This window comes from Haliaeetus albicilla, chromosome 16 (genome assembly GCF_947461875.1).
Source record: "Haliaeetus albicilla chromosome 16, bHalAlb1.1, whole genome shotgun sequence".
NCBI lineage: Eukaryota > Metazoa > Chordata > Aves > Accipitriformes > Accipitridae > Haliaeetus > Haliaeetus albicilla.
The window spans coordinates 16,068,112-16,087,921 of NC_091498.1; the positions used below are offsets into that span (position 1 = coordinate 16,068,112).

A 19,810-nucleotide genomic window follows, 5' to 3' on the forward strand; every position below is an offset into this window, starting at 1 on the left:
CCCAGCGCCATGTCGCAGGGTCTCGCCTGCTCCCAGCACGCGTTGCATGCACTAAGCGGCTTCAGAGATGCACAGGGAACAGCACAGCGAGCAAGGCATAGCTGAACCTTTTACTCAGTTCTTCCCCAAAAATGATACGCTGACAAAAGCGTTGTCTGCTCTGCTAATTCCTGGCAATTTTTAGTAATATTATTTCTTTGTGTTATTGTAGTTTCTACTTTTTTAATGAAATCTTCTCAAAACGAACATCTTCCTCTTGCACAGAAAGTCATGTTGCAGCCCCCTTTCCCAGCCCAATCAGCAATCCCAGGATGACTTGAATAGTGATAGTATCTACCCACTTTCCTTTCCCACCCCAAGCATATTATGCTCCAATTGCTTGACCTAATTTTTCAGCTTCTCAGCCTCATTTAACCTACTGTGGTGAGAAGCAGCCAATGCGCTGTAAACATCTCTGTTTCTCACCATTTTTCCCATTCAAGCCAGCTGCAGAGCACCTAGAGAGGAGATTTTGAATGGCTTTGGGTCAGTCCACCTAATTTTAAGTAGGCAACTCAAGTACTATGTTGTCAGTATTTCAAACAGCTCTTTGTGTGGGGAGATCGGCACAGAAACACTGACCCCCCACAGAAGGTGAGGCGTTTGCCACCTTTGCAGACGGAGGATATTAGTTAGCCGCCCCGCTAATTCAGGCAGCCCTCCTGAGGGATCCCATCCAGAGCTCCTCAGCTTCACCTCGTCACACTTGATCCCATCTTGTCACTTTATGACCCTACAGGACCCCAATATTTGGGAGGGGTGCCCCATGCCCAGCCTGAGACCTGTGGGTTTGGAAGGAGGATTCGGGGCTGGCTTTCAGAGCCTGGGAGCCTCATGAGCTTTGAGTGCCCAGTCTCCAGAGCACCTTTCTTGGTTGCTCCCTTGCTGAGCATCAGCTCTGTCCACATGGGAACCGTTCATGGCGCTTGCTAGCGGTGAAATGGCTCAGCTCGTGCTGGCGGTGGGTTTTGTCCTCGCCGTGCCGACCGATGACCGCCGCTCATGGCACGGGGCATCCTCGGCACCCTCTTCCCTCCGCTGAGGTGGCTGCCCACAGCATGGTCACCCTTCACCCGAGCGCTTGTGGAACATCTCCTTGCTGCCACTTGTACCCCTGTGTGGAGGGATGTAGGTTGCCTTGCTGCTGCTCCCAGCCCATCTGATGGAGTCCCAAGTGACCCAAAGTAATACATCTGCTGATGCATCATTGTAAAAGTTCCCATGGGAGTACCTGTCCACAGGGAATGGGGTCTTCCCAGCTCTCCGGATGAGGCACTGGCCCAGGAGCTGGCACCAATTTACTATTTGGGGTTAGGCAAAGAGCATCATTTAATAGCAGAGGATATTGGAAAGTGTGGGGCAGGCTTAAGCGCAGTGAGGGTGGGAAGGGGGCTCGCCTGTGGGTCGGAAAGGGCCAAATGACGTCAGAGAAGGGTGTGCGGGAAGGCGGTGTCATAGCATTGGGACAAAGAGCTGTCTGAGGAGGAAACAAAGTCCTTGCTTAGAAAATGGAATATGACCGAGGCTGGAGTGGGCTGATGGGGAAGTGAAAATAGCAAGTGGGGGGTAATTCGAGCAATCCAGGGCTCTGCGGTGATACTCGAAGCACCCTGATAGCATGGGGCTGTCTGCTGAGCTGGGACTGTGCCAGCATAAGTCGAGGAGGAGGAGCTGGGTGGGAGATAACAAAATGAGGAGGGGAAGGCAGACAGCGGGAGGGGTACCTCTGTGCCTGGTGTCTTGTGTTGCAGAGATTCCCTTGCTCATGATATGTTTGAAGCATGTTTATCTGATTGCTGGTGGGTCTCCAGGCAAGAGGTGTGAGAGCCCATCAGGGACACAATCCCTCTGTCCTCCGGGGCTGGGCTTCCAGAGTCCTCTCATCTCAGAAGCCATGCAAACAAAATTTCCCTTATAGTGCATGCCTGGGAGTGTGAGATGCCATTCAGTCTCCCTCCAGAGAATAATTAATTTCATAATAAGTTAAAATAATTTAACTTTGCATAATGGGCAGAAGCGGGCCTAGGCTCTGGAGTTGCGAGAGCAGTAGCATGGATAACTTCCAGGCGCAGTATCTGGCTTGGAAAATGCCGTCAGAGGATTAGGCAAGTGAAATACCTGGAGTCCCTGGTTGATATCTAAAGTCACATCTGATGCTTAGATTTCAAACCGCAGGAGGGGGTGGGGGAAGCTTTCCTTTAAGAACTTTTTCTCCAAAAAAACCAAAGCAAAACGCACCAAACAAAAACTCTGGGTGGGACAAAGGGGTAGATATTTATAACCCTGAGGATCAAGAAATCATAAGACATCTGTTCTATTTACTGCGTTTAAATGTGTATTGTTATACAAACTCCACCTCTAGCTGTGCAGCTTCTGGAGGGACAAGTTGGTACGGAGTGATCCTGAAAAGATGAGAGAGATTCCTGGAGGAGAGATTTACATTGCGTATCATCTTATCACCAGTCTGTCCCTCTTGCTTTTTTTTTTTTCCTCTGCACAGCAAAAGAGATGATTAAAGAGCCAGGGATTTAATTACAGCCAGGTATGCCTAGGGGGAAAACCCACTTGGTGAAAGGACCTTGCAACAACAAACAGAAAGTTCTCCAGTTTCCTCACTTTGAAGGATTTAAATCTATGGAGGGGAGTGGGTTGGAGGGGGAAAGAAAGCGATTAGGCTGGAGTTTGCAAAACACACGGTCCTCTTCCCCCTGTTCAGCAAAGTGCTGCCTTCAGCAGTTTGGTCCTCACCATCAGCTCTCCTTCCAGTCCCACCATCCTCCTGCTCCTCTGCAAGACCTGAACTACTTCTCAAGCGCTTTCTGGCATCACCATGTCAGTAGAACAACTCCCTTTTCCCCCACCCAAGGTTTTGCACCAACTTCAGCCTATGCAGAAAAGCCTCGTGATTTTTGTTGCCCTCTGTGGTCTGCCCCAGCCGGTGCCCACCCGCGCGTCCCACCCCAGCCGGCACTGCGCTCGCCCTGGGAACTGCCAGCCGGGCACAATTTCAAAGGCAAGAGATATGGGTCCGGTGCGTGGGAGGCTGCCTCTGATGTGAATCATGCTATCTGTGCTAGGGATGGGGCTCTGCACCTTCTCTGCTAGGCTGTACCAGCTTATCTGGCCTGCTGCGCGGGCCTGTCCGACCTTCTCACGTCTTTTCATTTCCAGGCTGTTGGGTGAAAAGAAATTTAGTTTGTTGCTGGGCTCTGTCAGGCTTTCGATCGGTGCTGATGGAAGAATCTGTAGAAACAGTTCTGCATCCGCTAAGTGCATAGGACCAGCCGAGCATCTGCGTAACTCCTCTAACCTCCACCTAAGGTTGGCTACTTGCAGGTGCCAGTCCTGCTCAGCAGTGGCTCCACGCAGCAAGGCTAGTGCTTCACTGTTCAAAAGTCTTCCAAAAACTAGCACCTCAAACCTTCGAACAGCAACAATCTTTTCCATCCTGAAAGGGATTCCTGAAATTTGTTAATGAGGTTAACAATAAAGTGGGTAATTGGCTCTTCTGAGCACATGGGAGCTGCTGCCTTCCCAGAAATCAAATACAGTGGTAGAGGTAGAGTATTTTTCTAAGTGATCAGCTGAATTAGTGTAACAAATCCCCAGTTTGGCAAATCCAGCATAACGACAAGGAGAGATTTGGCTGTTCTTATGCATTTATTGGGAGACTTATTTGCCTTTAAAGAAGGAGGGGGGGAGGAAAAAAAAGGTGAGTTGGTTTTTCCTGTGACATGTGTACACAGCCACAGGCAGTGCCTGTTATTTCACTTGCAAACAATTTCCTCTCTCTTTTGTTTATTGATGACAGAAGGCATTCCAGCCAGGTACACTGGCTCTTCCCCGACTTCAAAGGAGGTCAGGTTACAAAGGCAAGCACCATCCAGGCAAAACGAAATGCAGGAGGGGAAGGCCCCTCACAGTCGATCTCAAGGGGAGGTTACATGTGAGGGAAAAAGCCCAGAACATGCCAGCAGTAATAAAAATAAGGATAAATCCCGTTGCTGCATTGTCAGTGCCACCAGGGCTTGTCCATGGGAGTGGCGACAGCCAAGTCATCTGGGATGCCCTGGTACCCCCTGCCGATGGCAGCACACGTCCAAAACCTTTCATGGGAGAGCACACATGAACCACCTTTCGCTTCCTCCTTCCCAAAGATGCCTGTGCAGGTGGCTGCCGTTCATGCAAACTGGGGGACTGTGCGCCCAGGGAAAACTGCAGGCTGGAAGTAATGGTTTTTCAGGTCTAAATTCAGACTGGAAGTGAGGTTGGAGCTCCTGGTGACTGGAAACATTATCCAGCACCTAAATCAAGGCGCTGTGTCCAAAATCAAGACGATGGGCCTTGCCTGCCTGGGGCTTATGGCTGGATCAGCAAAGACCGTGCTGGGGAGGGAGTCGGCAGCCCAGAGAACCAGTGGGGAAGCTGCAGTCTGTATAACCCAAGGATAGCTGCTCAGCCCCAAAAGGAAAGCAGGTGACTTGGGCTGACGCTTGCCCTTGGAAAAAGTCCCATCGCTGAGTCAGTTGGTTCAGCAGTGGTGTTTTACCTGGCACTCGTATTGCCACAGTCCGAGTGATGGGGAAGCTCGTGCTGAATGCCAGCCTTGGCACGAGGACCGTCTCTCTGCCCCGCTCACTCTGGGGACAGCCCAGTCTGCGTATCTCCAGGTCCTGCCTCCTCAGAGCCTGGCTTTGCTGCAGCGGTGCTCGTTGCCTGCTCTTAGGTGCTCACGTGTAGTGACGGAGACCTTTTTGGGTACACCACTCCCGTGGCCATCAGACCGGGCTGCTCTGGGACATTGCTGATGATATACCCCAATGACTCAAGGAAGGGCAGGGACCAGGCTGCGCCTGCATGGTGTATCCCAATTACATATGCTGTTCAAGTCCGGGCAAATTGAGAAACATTTCCTTTCCTCCTGTGGTTCAGCAGAGCCAAACTGGGGTTCGGGTGATGCCACCGCTGAGTCAAGCCATGCCCTGCGATGGGGCTCAGCCCCCATCCCGTGTGACTCAGCACAGACCTGGCTGGGCCGAGCCGGCAGAAAGGACTGGGAAGTTGCAAAAAGTTAATGATGATTCTTTGTTTTAGGAGCACTCAGCTTAATGAAGCCTTACTCAGCGGCTTCTCCACCCACCCCCCCGAGTAGGAGCCACTGGGGCTGGTATCTGCCTCCTCCCGTGTCCGCTGCAGGGCTTTTAGCCGGGATGACTCAGGTCACCCCATGCATCGTCCGAGCATTCCACTGCAGCAGGTCCACTAGTGTCCCCGAGGCCGCTCGGCGGGTGACATGACCGGGGAGAAACACACAGGGCCTGTCCCACCGTCACACGGTGGCTGGGCACACATGACCCAAGCTCTCAAGCCCTGCCCAAGGGTGGGGATGGGGACAAAAAGGAGGCAGGAAAAGCATTTACTGGGAACCAAAATGTCTGCTTGGCACAATGCGCCCTCGTGTCAAAAACTGCCTGTGCTCCGAAGCCAAGTGAAGGGTTGAATTTTGATGTTTTTCCGTTAAGATGTAGCTTGTTGGAAACACAGTCAATTTGTAGCTATTTTTCTTTATGGCAACTTTATTTTCACTCTATTGCTGTTTGCTTTTTGCTTTTTTTAAGTTTTAGTATTTAAATTGCTTTTTCTGGACTGCTTGTCGTAGATTAGTATTTCCTTTCTTTTTAATAACTTTCTTATTAATTTTGCACTCATTTCCTTTTAGTTGAGTTTGGGTTTCATCCTTAGGACTAACACAGTAAGGATGAGCATGGCGTAGCATCATTCCAGGTCCAAGCAGGGCACCGAGGTTTTCTCCAGGATGGACTGCCATTGAAATGAAGCCATCCCACCAAACAAAGCGTTTTGAACTAGAGCTCTTCTTTCAAGTCAAAGGGGTTTTCTCTTGGATCAAACCAACTTTTCAAGCCAGGGAAAACTTGGTAGATTCCTACCTGTCCCTCCCCCAAAATGCACTCAGTCAGGTTTCATTTTCACAGTAATCTCTTCCAGCCTCTGTCCTCTCATGTCCACTTGGGCCGGCATCACCTGAAGTATGGGAGATGCTGAACAGAGAAATAAAAGAAGGAATCTCTGCTCTGCAAAGTGCTGGAAAAGACAAATACTTCCTGGAGTTTAAATTTTTTTGCTCCTCCTTCCCTCCCCCTCTTCCCCAGTTTTTATTTAAAATCTGTAAAACCAGTTCCCCGTCCTTCACGTCTGCATGTACTGCTGGGGCTGGGTATTAGCATGTCTGTCATACTTGTTTCCTGCCTAAAAATGATGAACCGCCCAATTTGTATATTTACAGTTTAAAATAATGGCAAGAGAAGGTACAGGAAAGAAGGCATTTTCTTCCTCTGCATACAAATGTACAGTTTTATTTTGGAAGGACTTGTCAAGGATGAAGACCTTAGCATTTACTGTATTTCACAAAAACAGCACAAGTTAGAAAAATTCATTTGTATCTGCAAGCATCTTTAGAAAGTTTCAGTCACCGCTGGTGAGTAGGCAGTGATGGTAAACTCAGGTGTACACCCTGAGTAAAGACTTTCAGCTGACGGGTTGGATCTATCCCTAGGATGCAAAATGCTTGAAATAATGGATCGTGTCTTCCAGCCATTTACCATGACAGCGAGGTCCCTTTTACTCCAAAAAAAGCGAGGGAATAACCCTTTGCTTGAAGCACTGCAGCAGTTCTCGTTTGAGCTTGTTTAAATTGTTATATAGTGGGCCTAACAGTGCTCGTGTGCTTCCTTCCCAGGTTGTCCAGGGTCTGGTCACTGGAAAACTCACTAACCACTGCACAGAGAGGACCCTGCTCAGGCTCAGCGTCTTCATCTTTGCCGGCGTTGGCCTAGGCATGGTAAGGCTCAGCGTGAAATCATCCATGGGGCCTTTTAATAATGCAGCGGCGCAAGGTCCGTGAGACCTGGCTGCAAGTTCTACCCCTTGAAATGCCACCGCTGGCTTTGCTGGGTGGTCCCTGGGGGCGAAACCAGCTCTCCTGGGCCTCTATGCAAACAGAGCCACGCTCAGCATAAAGCACCGCGCCAAATAACAATAAAGAGCTGTGTGAGTAATAGTTACTGGGATTTAAAAAAAAATTAATCTCACACAGAAACTTGTTAAGTCCCTCCTGAGTCACTGGCTTTGCATAGGAATCCTGCCCTCGGTCTTGTCAGCGACTGCATTTCCTGAACTACCCAGAAAGTAAATGAAGATTATGGGGGGGAAAATCATTGCGGTTGTACGCTGCTGCGAGACAGTGGAGGTTGTGTGCTCTTCTTCTGGGGCTTTATTTTTGCCTAATTCCCCCAAGCTGAGAGTATTCGGGGAAGGAGGTAGCAAGGCAATAATCTTGTTCCTCTGTTTTGGGATAAGTGACGTTACCCGTCGCTGGTTGTGTCTGCATGGGCGACAGTTGATGCCAATCTCAAAAGGTAATTGGAAAACCGAGTTGACATAGGCAGCTCTGCCGGTAATTGTGTTTGCTCAGATAAGCCACGCTCAGGGAACCGATAGGTCTGCCCAGACCACGGGGACAGAGGAATGGTGCGCACTGGTCCCCATTAGCAAGGTGGGCCCAAAGGATGGTCGAGCTGTGTCAGCCGTGTGACATTCCCTGCAGGATTTGGCCTCGAGCCGTGCTGCCGGGGTGCCGGTGCTCCCGGCGGCACGGGTAGGATGGGTGCCGTTCCCACAACTGCGCTGCAGCCACAAGGAGGTCAGGGCCAAATCCTGGAGGGTATTGAGGCTCGTGGTTCCCAGCTACACGGATGAGATGAGGCACCTACGCACCTTAGCTAATCTGAGGCTGGGAAGAGAGGAGGATGGATGCAGACAAAGGATTGGCTCTACAGATGGAGCGTGGCCCCCCTCTCGGGGATTTCGGGGCTTGCGGAGATGCTGCCAGGTGGTAGGATGCTTGGGAAGGGACACTCCCGGCTGGTGTCATGTGGTTTTGGCTGGCATCGATGTGCCCCCGTAGCATGGGACATCTGCACAGGGCTTGGTGCTCCTGAGCATGGCCTAGGAATGGCTTTGAAGGTCTCACCATGGTTTTTTGGCCAAGGGTGGGAGCAATTAGGTGGGACCCAGGTGGACCTGGCCCATCTGGAGACCTGAGCACATCCACCCAGGGGCAGGGCGGGGTGCCGCTGGGACCGGCTCCCTGTGCCAAAGTCCGGTCCCATGGGAATCAGGCAGAGGAACAACATGGCGTAAATGGCTTTTGTGCACTGAGGTCTCACTGAGAGGGAAGGCTGGAGGTGGCTGCAAGTAGAAGAGAAAGCCTCAGTGGCAGTGGAGGGGCACATGGGGTGGCACGGCTTGCAGCGGCTAATGCCCCAGCACGGGGAGGCTCACATCGGCGGCGCGGGGAGGGGAGCCAAGAAGGGAAATCGTTTTGGAGTTGGCAATTACGCCAAGCCCAGAGGCCTGTGGACATCCTGACAGCACGGGCCGGGGGACAAGGGTCAGCGATGACTTCCCACGAGAACTATTCATAGGCAAACGCAGCTGCGATCCTCTTCGCCAGGGACGCCTTATTAAAAAGCGCTCTGTTTGAGCGGCTGCCGAGAAAACATCCGTTTCTGGGGTGGCTTTCCGTCTCGGTGGGGATGAGTGCTGTCACAGCAGCAGGCCCCAAATGCAGAGATTAATGCGTGAAGCTTTTAATCCTGCACAGCCGCTGGTGGAGGAGCATCACGCCCACTGTGCCATTGCTGCATCTGGCCTCCAAATGAAGCAGATCCCCTCCCCAAAGGGTTGAAGCGAGGAGAAAGGCTAGCTGTTAATAAAAGACACTCCAAAACCCACCTTCACATCGCTGGGAGGTGGGCTGAAGTGTTTTTTGGAAGGCTGGCACCAGTAGCAGCAGACAGACAGACAGCAGTGCAGCTGGGAAGAGGCTTCAGGATGTTCCCAGCAATCAGCAGCTGGAGAAGGGAAGGGTGGGCTGGGAGCTCGGCATTAACACCTGGAAAAGGAGAGGAGGGGAGAGCCAGTGTCTGATCTGCAGATGGAAGCTGGGAGCATGTGGGCAGGGGTGTAGGAGGGCTTGGCGTTTGCGACAGGGAAGTTTTTCTCTTTGAAGGCGCGCTGTGCCTCGTCCTGCCTCGCTGCCTGCGTTTCCCAGGCATTTGCTTTTTGAGCCTGTCTGCTGAAACTCCTGGTTCTGCCTCCCGCACCTGAAAAATGCCTTCAGATCTGCTCAGGTCAAAAAGCCTGCTACCTACCCAGCAGCTGAGGAGCAACAGAGACCAGGCTCTGCCTGGCTCCGTCCTCTCCGAGTGCCAGGGGAGCGAGGAGCCATTTCCCCCGGCTTTACAGGAGGCGCAGACGTAGCTCTGCTCTTTTCTGCCCACTTGCTTCAGCCCATGAGGGAATTCGTACAAAGCGGGGGGAGGGGGGCGGGGGTTAAAGCTGTTTTTTCCTATGAGCTCTGCAATGTTGTCCTGCAATGACATTTGCCCTAGCAAGGAATTATTCTCCCTCCGTCTGAGTGTTTATGTACCAAATACCTGTTCCTCTGTCTTTGTTCTCTGGTTCCTTAATCAGAAGTGCCTAGATCTTAACCAAAATCTAGGCAAAGAGCTTCTCCGAGGAGAGAAACCTGGCTGTGTGTGACTCTTGGGGGAAACTAGGAATAAACCTCAATATTTCCAAGTCATTAGTGAGCAATGTCTCTGGGCTTCTCCATCTTCTGTAGCCGAGAGGCAGGGACCAGATCTCAGGAAAGAGAACTCCAGAGAATGAAACTTCTGGCTAAACCAGTGACAGAAATGTTTTCCAGCCACAATAACACACCTTCAGCCATGGGTGAGGGCAGGAGACTTGCAAGAAAGGGGGAATTTCCTTTCCATGCCCCAGAGAAATCCATTCATTTGACCAGCAGGGCTTGTGAATGAGCCCAGAGCCGCTCTAGCCCCACGGCTTAGGGAACCTCTCCGCTTTTGTTTCAGTATTAAACAGCTGGAGGGATGTCTCCACTAAGAATATGTGCAATAACAAAATCATTACTCTCCCTAATTATGCTCACTAATGTGCACTTATGGCCAGAAGACCTATTCCAGATTACTGAATTCCATGAATTTATTAGCAAGGAAGCAGCAGAACAGGATTAGAAATCCCAAAGGTACAGCATTACATAATGCAGCGCGCTCATTTATTTTGACAAGCTCAGTTTAGTTTTAATTATTTATGATAATGAACTGAAATGCCTTCTCTAGGCTGTTTTGTATAAGTAATGGAGGCTTCCTGAAGTACACCACATGCATCTGCTGTTCAGCATTTCCTTAGGAGTTGGACAAGAGACAGAAGATGAGGGGAAGGGTGCGGGGACATCACTAATTCCCAGATGCTAAAAATACCCACAGCAGTGCCAGAGAAACGTGCTGCCACGTTGGAGGGTATCATTTGCTACTTGCTCTACATGCTTGGAATAATTCACTGCACACAAATGCTGGGCTCTGAAAGACCCTGCAATGGCCAAAGCCACACCATCATGTATCAGTTGTAGCTCCCACAGTTTACCTAAGTCATGGATTTGACTTATGACGTTTTTTCTAGGTTGTTTCTTGCTACAGTCACCACTTGTGCTCTCTAATGATCCATGGTCCATTGTGTCCTGTCCCTTAGGCCCTGATGAGGACCGTGTGGCACTACTGCATCGTTGCGGTGCCAATGGTGTTTGCCTTCGGCACGCTGGGCACCATCACCGACAGCATCCTCACCAAGGCCGTCCCCTCCTCCGACACCGGTAAGACTTGGCAAAAAAGATCAGACTGGTCTTTTCTCGGTTTTGAGTCCATCAGGTTCTTCCCAGCTCACACCACCGCTATCGAGCTCAGGGGCACAGTCATGGCAAATGCTCAATTCCCCAGGAGATCTGCCTTGGCGGTTGCATGCGATGGGTGTCAGCAGAGCAGATGAACGGGGACCGGTGGTGTTAATACAGGATGAGCTTGAACAGCATTGAGCAAGCATCCTGCCACCCAGTGCTCCCAGTCCCCCGCCACCTGCTGACATCCATGGTGGTGGAGGCAGTAAGGGAAGGCTCTCCCAAACTCTCCCTCCCATGGGAAGCCAAGATACGTTAAAAAAAAAAAAAAGCTGCTGCTTTTCCACCACGACGGTGACTGAGATGGCTGCTCGTTCACATCTTTTAACTTAGGGCATCTCAGGAGGGTATTCTGGCTTGCCCTTTGGAAACATGCTTTGCCTGGTGCAGTAATTGCCCCCCTCCCTACATTTTGGCCATGTTTCAATCAAAGAGTTACTGTATTTCTCTGTACAAGGTGGCTGAAATGCAGTGGTAGACACACAAATCTTTATGCCTGCATTTTTAGTTCTTTTGCTGAAGAATATATGCCTATGTTATTGTCATGGGACCTTGTCCTGGGATGGAGCTGAGTTAACCTGGTTTGATGTCTTTTGCTCAAGCTCTTTCAGGGTTTGCTCCCAGAGCTGCATTCTCCAGGTACCTGAGACTCTCTGTACTTCAGCTGAGCCTTTCTGGGATGCCAGCCTGCACCCTTCATCTTCCCTAGCAGCCATCTGAGCAGATACCTCTGTACAGACCCTACCGAGAATGGGAGTTATAGTTTGCACAGCCCATTAGTGAAGTTTATAAAGCACTTTTGAGATGCTTCTGGATGAAGAGCTTTTCTAAATGTCACTTCAGCAGTTTATTTGTAGAGCTGACCACCACATCTCCTAAAAATGCTGGGAGCCTGTGATTTCTGAGTGCGATATACTTCTACCTGGGTGGACCACTTAGTTCCCAGGGAGGTGAGGACTGGGGATGTCTCAGCCCCTCCGCTCAGCCGGGAAGAAAATCTGCTGTTTCATGAGTTGGAGTGATGTTCATGCGAGGAGGGAGAGCCAGGGGGGAAGGGCACCAAGCGGCTTTGGGACATACAGCCAAGCTGGAATCCATCCAGTCTCTTCTCAAAGGGGCTTTGTGAGGAAAATCAGAGCATTGCTTGGCTTTTAAAGCCCGGACGCAGGCTTTGCTCAGAGAGGAAAATGGGTTTAGTTGCCTCACTCTGCTCCACACTTGCGTATGTTGTTAGGTCAGCGTGCGCCTCGGTGGGATGGACGGTCCCCGCATGGCAGGGCAGGACAGCAGGGCAGGACAGAGGCAGCCCACGGGGTGGTGCAGATGGTCAGGCAGGGGTTGCGGGACATTGGGGGAACCATGGGCTGTCCAGGGCTTTCTCCTGCCCGTCCGTCCTGGGCTGATGTAGCCAAGTGCTACTACAAATTACAGAGTTACAGCTGGCTCGAAACTGGGCATACCAAGGAGGGATGCTACTGGCACGGAGGATCACGACGCTGGGGGAAAACCCTGTCTCCGCCACTCCCGCCTGGCCCTCGCCTTTCAAACCGTGCTTTGTCCTTGCAATGTTTCCGAGGGAAGAGGCATCTGATGGTTTTGTGCTTGTTTTGGAGGCACTCAGGCAGGGGCCAGGGCGAAGGCAGGAATGCCTGACGCAGCAGAGCCGGCGAGCTGCCTCTCCACAGCAGCTGCAGCAGTGACAGCGTGGGTGTCTCGCAGAGAAACGTGGCTATTAAAATGCCTGCCATCCGTTTCTGGCCGTGGGTGGCACCCCGCAACGGCTGCTCCACCCGTACAGCAGCTAAAAGGCTGCTCCTTCCTATGCAAGCCCAAGACCGGCTTTGCAAAGTGAGCATTTTGGTGGCGCGTTAGAAAGCCCCACTTTTCTAAAAGCCTGGAAATGTGGCTTTATGAAAAAGCCTCGCTGTCGCTGCATCAAAAACCTGAGCGCTAGCTTGGAACAACTTTTCGTTAATGCAAGGAAATCACAGATTGAGAATTTGCCTTTGGAAACATCACTTTTGAGCCTTGCTGCTGTCTTTTCCTGATGTTTTTGCCAGCCTTGGGCCGGCAGAGCCCATGGAGGGTTTTTTTCTTTGGGCCAGGGACAGGCTTTCTGAGGAGCTGGAGTTTGGGCTGAGCTCAGGTGTCTGCCTCATCGCAGGGCTGGAACGGATGGGGCGTTGCAGGAGGATAACCTGTCCGCCCTTGCTAGACACTGAGTCACCATCCTTGCCTTTTAAATAGGTGCCTCGGAAAGGGAATGATGGGACGTAGGATGGCCCCATCCCTTGCATCCATCATCCTGCTTTCAGGACCGATCCAAGGTCGCTTCCTACCGAAGCTGATGAGTTTGCCACTTGCTCTTTGCTTCTGGCTGGGGCTTTGCACTGAAGCACAGATAGCGGAAATGATTTCATTCGTTTCCCTTTGATATTTTTTTTCCTCTCTCCTCATCTTCAAAGGCAGGAAGGGAAAATTCTGCCCCACGTGCGCGTGCTGTTCAGCTGGGCGTGCGAGCTGGTGGGAGGGCAGCCCCCAGCCCAGGGGGACTTGCATCCGGACAAGCACTCCTTGTCAACGCCGGTCCCTCCCGGAGAATGGAGGTCTTGTTTCTGCACAGAGCCCCCCACCCTCACGGGAGGGAGGGAGGAAGCCCGGCAGAGCCTCCCTGCATAACGGGCCCAAGTTTTGTGATTTTATTTGCACATCAGACGCAAAACCTTAGGAGGAGATCTTGCAGCCAGGCAGGGCTCGGTACACTGAACCCCCCAGCTTTGCTCAGGCTTTGCTGGTTCGAAGGCAGCTGCTGGCAGTGATGACTTAATCATTAAATTAGGCCCCGCGATTGCCCCACGGGCATGTGGCTGATCTGGGCCAGCACCATCATCTGAGCGCGGCAACAGGATGTGAGCTGGAAAGGAGAGCGAGCCAGGGCATCCAGCACAGCGGAGGGTGGGAGCAGGGACGGAGCCGCCCGGCTTGGGGAGCTGCCAGCACCCAACCCTGAAACCTGCGGGAGGGGAGGAGGGCTGGGGCAGGAGGGCAGGATGGACTCCCGGCCAGGTCAGGTCATGCCAGGTATGGGAAAAGGGGGGAGGAAAGCTGGAGAGGGAGAAAAAAGGGCAGCGAAGGTGCAGAAAGTAGGATAGCCGTGATGAAGAAGGTGAGCATGTGCGTTGGCAGAGCTGCGCAAAGTGACACAGGAATTTTTCTGCTGAGGTGATGACTTGTCCCAGTTAAAGCTCTTGCCTTAAATGAGATCCATCACATGCGCAGCTTTGCAACAGAGCTAGGGCCACACTGCAGAGCTGAGATTTACAATGTCCCAAAGCTCGAGGGTGTCTGACACGAGGGATCTAATTTAAGCCCATTAAAGAGAAATTATCTTTCTCAGCAACATGTTGGAGAAGTGCAGAGGGAGAGCCTGGCCTTTTAAGAGGATTGATTTCTGCTCCAGAAAAAAAAAAGGAAAGGAAAAAAGTGCCTCCTCAATCATAAGAGCCAGTTCGGCAGTTGTACGTAGTAATTAGTTTAATTCAAATACCTAGAGGGGAAAAAATAATTGCAAAACCTGCCCAGAAAGTTTGGTGGTTGTGGGATGGTTCCCATTGGCAAAGGGTCAAGGCGAGGTCCCACCCATCGCCTTTGTGTTCCCATGCGCGGGAGGAGCGCTCGGCAGCGCTTCCTGGGAGATTTCCCTCTCCGCACGGCTACGCCCTCGGCTTGGGCTCATTGCACAAGTATTTTAAGCATGCTGATAAAAGCCCAGCGGTTGCTGGCCAGCATTACGTGAACACCTGGCTGCCTCTTCTCTCTCGAAGCCGGGCATCATTTCCCTGTGGCTACCCACATTAAATATCGCACTTGGCTCCACATCTTCTTACATGCGGGACAGCATCCTCCTCATCCTTCCCAGACACTGCTGGTCTTGTGCGGTCACAATGCCTCAACACGTGCCTTGGTGGAAAATTGATGCCAACAGCCCAAATAATCGTACTGATAGTAAGAAAAATAATTGCAAATGTTACTTCAGAGCAGGGCACAAGATTCTTGTATACACTGCCAGCCTGCCCTTCCTCCCAGTGTTGGGGGCTAACGATTTTCTCGCCGGCCAGCTATTTTCTGTTTCCCGAGTGTGATAGCTGTCCTGCACGAAGACCGCAGGGTAAAGAGCGTGGCGGGTGCATGGGAGCCAGCTTTGCATCCCGTGGGACGTCCTGGCCATCCGTCTGCGCGTGGAAAAAAAACCCTGCCTTTGCCAAACTGGAGGTGCTTCCCTGTCCGCTGGGTTCCTGTTAATGATGCAAATGGGGAAGCTGCTGGAGAGGGAACCAGCCCAACCAGGCGAAGGGCTTGCATTTCCATCCAAATTGAAATATCCGTTCTTTTTGCAAAGGGGGGTGGGGTGGGGAGTATCTCAAGGGGGTTCAGGCTTTATCTGTGGTTTTATTTATTTTTTCTTAAAGACCTAGTTAGACCTAAGCTTCTCGCTGCTGCTAAGCCCTCGAAAGCTATTCCTCTGTCCCACAGTAGAGAATAAATGGCAATAGCAGCTCAGGTGGAACAGGGATGTCTCAGGTAATTATGATATCGGAAGAACCTGTGTGATTTTCTTGGAAGTCTCAAACACGACCCTAGAAATTACCTCTCCATCCCTAATGCCATGCAAGTAGTTACCAGCCCTGTTGGGTGCGACATTCAGAAGCATCTTCTGGGGCCAAAGGCGTCCTTGGACCCTGGTGAAGGCAGTGTTGAGAATCAGCTTGCCTTTCAGGCAGCGTTACGGTTATCCAGACCACTCAGTGAAGAGCTTGTGGTGGAAACTAGTCCCTCCAGGAGTCCTTAGCCTTAACAAACCCTAATTGGACCTCTATAAATTAATGCAAGAGACTATTTGAAGTGAGTTGCTACTACAGTGGGGGAATACCATCAGGGATGAAGGGGATCCCACATGCTCTTATCCGCTTTTCCGTCGCAAGACTTGCTCTCACCCATCTGCATGTCTCTGCCTTCTCTCTTAGGTACCATGCTTGGGATTTGCGCCTCGGTGCAGCCCTTGACCCAGACGGTGGGCCCAACCATCGGTGGAGTTTTATACAAACAATTTGGAGTCTCCTCCTTCGGCTATTTACAGCTAATTGTCAATATAGGTTTGTTTGTTTACCTCTTAAAGAGTAAAATCCCACTGAGAGAGATGAAAAGCCAGTAATTCAGTTGCAAGAAAGTAACCCCCTTACTTTTTCCATAGAAATAAAGATCTTCTTGAGGGGTTTTTTTGATTCCGTAAACCTGGAATAAAACTGTTTGAACAGCACCTGCATTTCATCAATATTTGCATCTAGAGTACGGGACAGATCGGTTTGCAAAGCCATGCTGGAGCAACTGGTGGCCTTGGGATGCCGGGAGCTATCAGGTCCCCCCCCAGCAGCAGTGGCTGTCATTGCAGGCAATCGTTCCAGATCCTCAGCTGTTGTCAGTCAGCATTCCTGCTTGGATTCACTGAAACTACGGAGCCAGTGCCTCTGCTCTGGTTTGGCCTTTTATTTCACCACCACCCCCCCGCCCCACAACGGTACCAAGAAAAATCAGGGTAAACCACATCTGCTTTTAAGTGTCATTTTGCTACATTAAATGTACCTCTGGCGTTCTTGTGCTAGAGGGGGATCGAGGCCAAAAACTTTCAAACGCTGTGGTGAAAGGTTTGCTATATCCACAGCTCAATCATGTGCAACCCTGCCTCTGGATGAGCCTGGTGGGCAGCAGCATAGCTGCCAGCAGCACGCAAGGAGGATGCAAAGCCCCACTGTAGTGCAGTGCCGGAGTTTCCCTGCCGTGTCCAGAAACGAGGGCCAACCCTCCTTCCAGTTTTGGTTTCTTTTTTTTCCTCCTGTACTGGGTCTCTCTTGCTCTTACTACAGGCTGCTTGTAATTACGTACTTTGCAACTTCCTCTAGTACAAAGTCTCCTGCAAGAATTGCACTGATATTGGGAGGGGGAAATGACCTGATTGAAATTACCAAGTTTGGAGCATTAATAGCGAGTACTTTGCCTGCTAAGCTCATAGTCCTGACTGCTGGAGCCGAGTCGTGTGCCGCAGCTTTGCTCTCGAGGAAGCCCAGGTTAGTTAGTGGTAATTGAGCCTCACAAGACAAAACTTCAGTACTTTTATCCAAAAAATTAGCTGCTCTGTTCTCCAAGTTTCTTGGTCCGAGTACTATAGGAAAAAAGACCATCTCTGTTCTTCCCAGTTATCCTGTAGAAATTTAACTCGATCTAGAGACTGCAGAGGTAGAAGAAGAAGAGAGAGCAAGGAGTTCAGCTTGCTTTGCTGCAAAGCTGAGGAATCCCATGGAGCGTCAGTGCTGTGTTATTCTGAAATCAAGAATCCAGTTTTCTGCCTTAGCACAGCACTAAACTATGGGGCCCAGGGAGAGGACGCGAGGCATTAGCAAACAGCAGCATTTTATTGTTGCAGGGAGCCCTTGTGCCTTCTGTAGCCACCATTACTCGATTATATGGGAAAGCGCTTCAAAAGGAACACTTATCCAAGCTGTGGTAGGCTTTTCTATCCATCTCCACCACTGACCAGAACTGGACCTCAACACACTTTCCCTCCCTGGTTGGGAGAGGAGGTCAAACGCAAATGGGTTATCTGGGCTTTCTCCACCTCCCACTGCCCAGTCCAGGGCGCCAAAAAGCTGAGCTTGCCCACTCTTTTTAAGCCACTATACCACTGCCCGCTCCACAAACATGCACCAACAAAAGTTACTCCAGCCCAGAGTATAGTAATAAAAAGTGAACATTTCAAGTAATTTATTTGGAATGGACATATTAATGCAAAAGCAATATTAAGACCAGTAACTGCTGAAAGACATTCATCAAAATAAATACAAATATAGATACTACAAATAATTTAAATTGTGTTTAACACCACCAGTCAGTGTTGAATCTTCCTCGCGTCTCATAAATAGAAGATAATCGTTCGCAAAGCTGTGCCACTCAAAACACGTGGACGCTTCACTAGAAGTCCTTTACGAAAGTCTTTGGTTTTTCTTTAAATGCATCTCAGGCAAAGCTCAGGGCTCTTTGCTCAGCAGCCTCAACGGGCTTGGAGAAAACCAAGCTGCTTCCAGCTCTCTTCTTTGCTTTCCTTCATTGGTACCCTGTCCCATTTCAGTCCAAGACACTTGATCTGGTTTATCATCCAGTGGTATGCTCTACAGGCAGCAAGAGAAAGCAGGTTAGTTAAACGAACAGGACAGCGGGGTGGGAAAAAAAAAGGGGGGGGGGGGCTTTAAAGGGAGACTCAGTGTTCAGCACTGATTTTCACAGATGACGTATTTTTAGCAAATTCTGCAAGGAAAGCGCTGCCAAGTGCCATTTCTTACCCCCCCCCCCCTCAACGCAGCCGTACTTCTCGGCGCCCTGCAGGAGCCCGGCTCCCACCAGGAGTTCCCAGCGATGCACGGGGAAAGCGGGAGCGAGCCCCAAAAGCTCCTGCGCTGGAGCGGCCGGGCAGCACGGCCCGGTTTCGGGGTGCGGGCCGGCAGCGAGCCGGAGCGGAGGCGGCGGGGGGGGGGGGGCGCGGGGTCCCGCCGGCCAGAAAAGGGGGCGAGCGGGGGGGTCCCTCCGGCCAGAAAAGGGGGCGAGCGGGGGGGGGGCACCCCCAGGGCCCTTCCGATTTCCCGCGGCGGGCGGGGGAGCGGGGAGGCGAGAGGCCCTCGAGAAGGAAGGAGCGCCCGAATTCGGAGCCGGGGCGGCGGGGGGGCTCACCTGGGGCCGGGCCGGCCGGGGCGGGGGGCGGCGGCGGCTCAGGGCGCCCGGGCCAGCCGCCGCTCCTGGGCGCCCGCCGCCTGCTCCATCTCCTGGCGGCTCTTGAAGTCCTGGATGGCCCGCTTGTTCTGGAAGTCGATGAGGGCCATGGTGATGGAGGCGTTCCAGCAGCTCTGGTCCGGGCACCGAAAGTCAATCTCCTTGCGGTCCTTGGTGACGATGGTGAAGTAGATGTACTTGCCCGTGCGCTCCACGCAGTCCACCTTGAGGATGGAGCCGAAGCCCAGCTCCTTGCCCTTGGCCCGCTTGTGCCCGTCGGGGAAGAGGCTGAGGCTGTCCTTGGTCAGCACCACCAGCTTCTTCTTCCACAGCTGGAAAAGGCTGTCGCTCCGCTTCTCCAGCTCGCCCTCGCGGATCACCTCGGCTTGCATCTTCATCCTCCCTCCCCGCCGGCTGCGGCTGCGGCTCCTGCTCCTGCTCCGGCTCCTGCTCCGGCTCCGGCTGCGGCTGGGGCGGCGATGACCGAGCCTCGCCGCGACGGGAACAATTTATTGCAATGAATCAGCGCCGGGCGCCTTCCGGTGCCTCCCCCGGGGAGCCCGGCCCGCCGCCCCCTCGCCGCCCCGCCTCCCGCCCGCCCCCCCGGGCCGCGCTCCCCGCCCCGCGGCGCCGGGCGCCGGGCAGCGGGGGGGGGGCCCGGAGGGTGCTGGGTGCTGCCCCGCCTCGGCGGGGGCACGGCTGCCACCCGGCGAGGGGACCCCGCTTCTGCCCCCCCCCCCGCGCCCCCCCGTGTGTTTCCTCTGCCCGGCACGGGTAGCCCCCGCGGTGAGGATGGGGCCGCGGCGAGCTGAGGCACCCCCAGCTTGCCCCCCGAAGCACTGCCGGCCGTTTCTCAGGGGGACGGGATGCTCCCAAAACCGCGGTCCTGCGGTCCTGGAACCGGGCGTCTCGGCCACGTTGAGTGTGGCCCGGCACCATCCCCACCAAGGGGTCCCAGCCCCACCCGTGGTGGGCCACTGCCATCTCCCGTGGGCATCTGGTGTGAGCCCCAGGCCCCGGTCACCCCGGGACCTGGCCAAGCCCACCGGCTTCATCGGAGGCCCCTCGTCCAACCGGCTCTGCGCCATCGCCACCAGCCCTTCCTGCGTCCTTTCCTCA

At 52.6% G+C, this 19,810-nt stretch overlaps 2 protein-coding genes across 3 annotated transcripts in view; one reads left to right on the top strand and one right to left on the bottom strand.

The window, feature by feature from the left end:
* SLC22A18 (solute carrier family 22 member 18) overlaps nucleotides 1-16,193 on the top strand; it is a 63,485-nt gene extending 47,292 nt beyond the window's left edge. For both annotated transcript variants that reach the window (XM_069803662.1, XM_069803660.1), the window contains 3 exons: nucleotides 6,797-6,898; nucleotides 10,675-10,795; nucleotides 15,901-16,193. In XM_069803662.1, the coding sequence (XP_069659763.1) occupies nucleotides 6,797-6,898; nucleotides 10,675-10,795; nucleotides 15,901-16,088 (411 nt within the window). In that variant the 3' untranslated portion in view covers nucleotides 16,089-16,193. The remainder of the gene's footprint in view (nucleotides 1-6,796; nucleotides 6,899-10,674; nucleotides 10,796-15,900) is intronic.
* A 1,467-nt stretch (nucleotides 16,194-17,660) lies between these two features.
* On the bottom strand, nucleotides 17,661-19,190 carry PHLDA2 (pleckstrin homology like domain family A member 2). Its single transcript, XM_069803663.1, has 2 exons — nucleotides 18,653-19,190; nucleotides 17,661-18,096 (listed from the first exon to the last, which is right to left on the bottom strand). The coding sequence occupies exon 1, from the start codon at nucleotides 19,087-19,089 to the stop codon at nucleotides 18,691-18,693; it is 399 nt and encodes a 132-aa protein (XP_069659764.1). The 5' UTR covers nucleotides 19,090-19,190; the 3' UTR covers nucleotides 17,661-18,096; nucleotides 18,653-18,690.
* Between the last annotated feature and the right edge of the window lie 620 nt (nucleotides 19,191-19,810).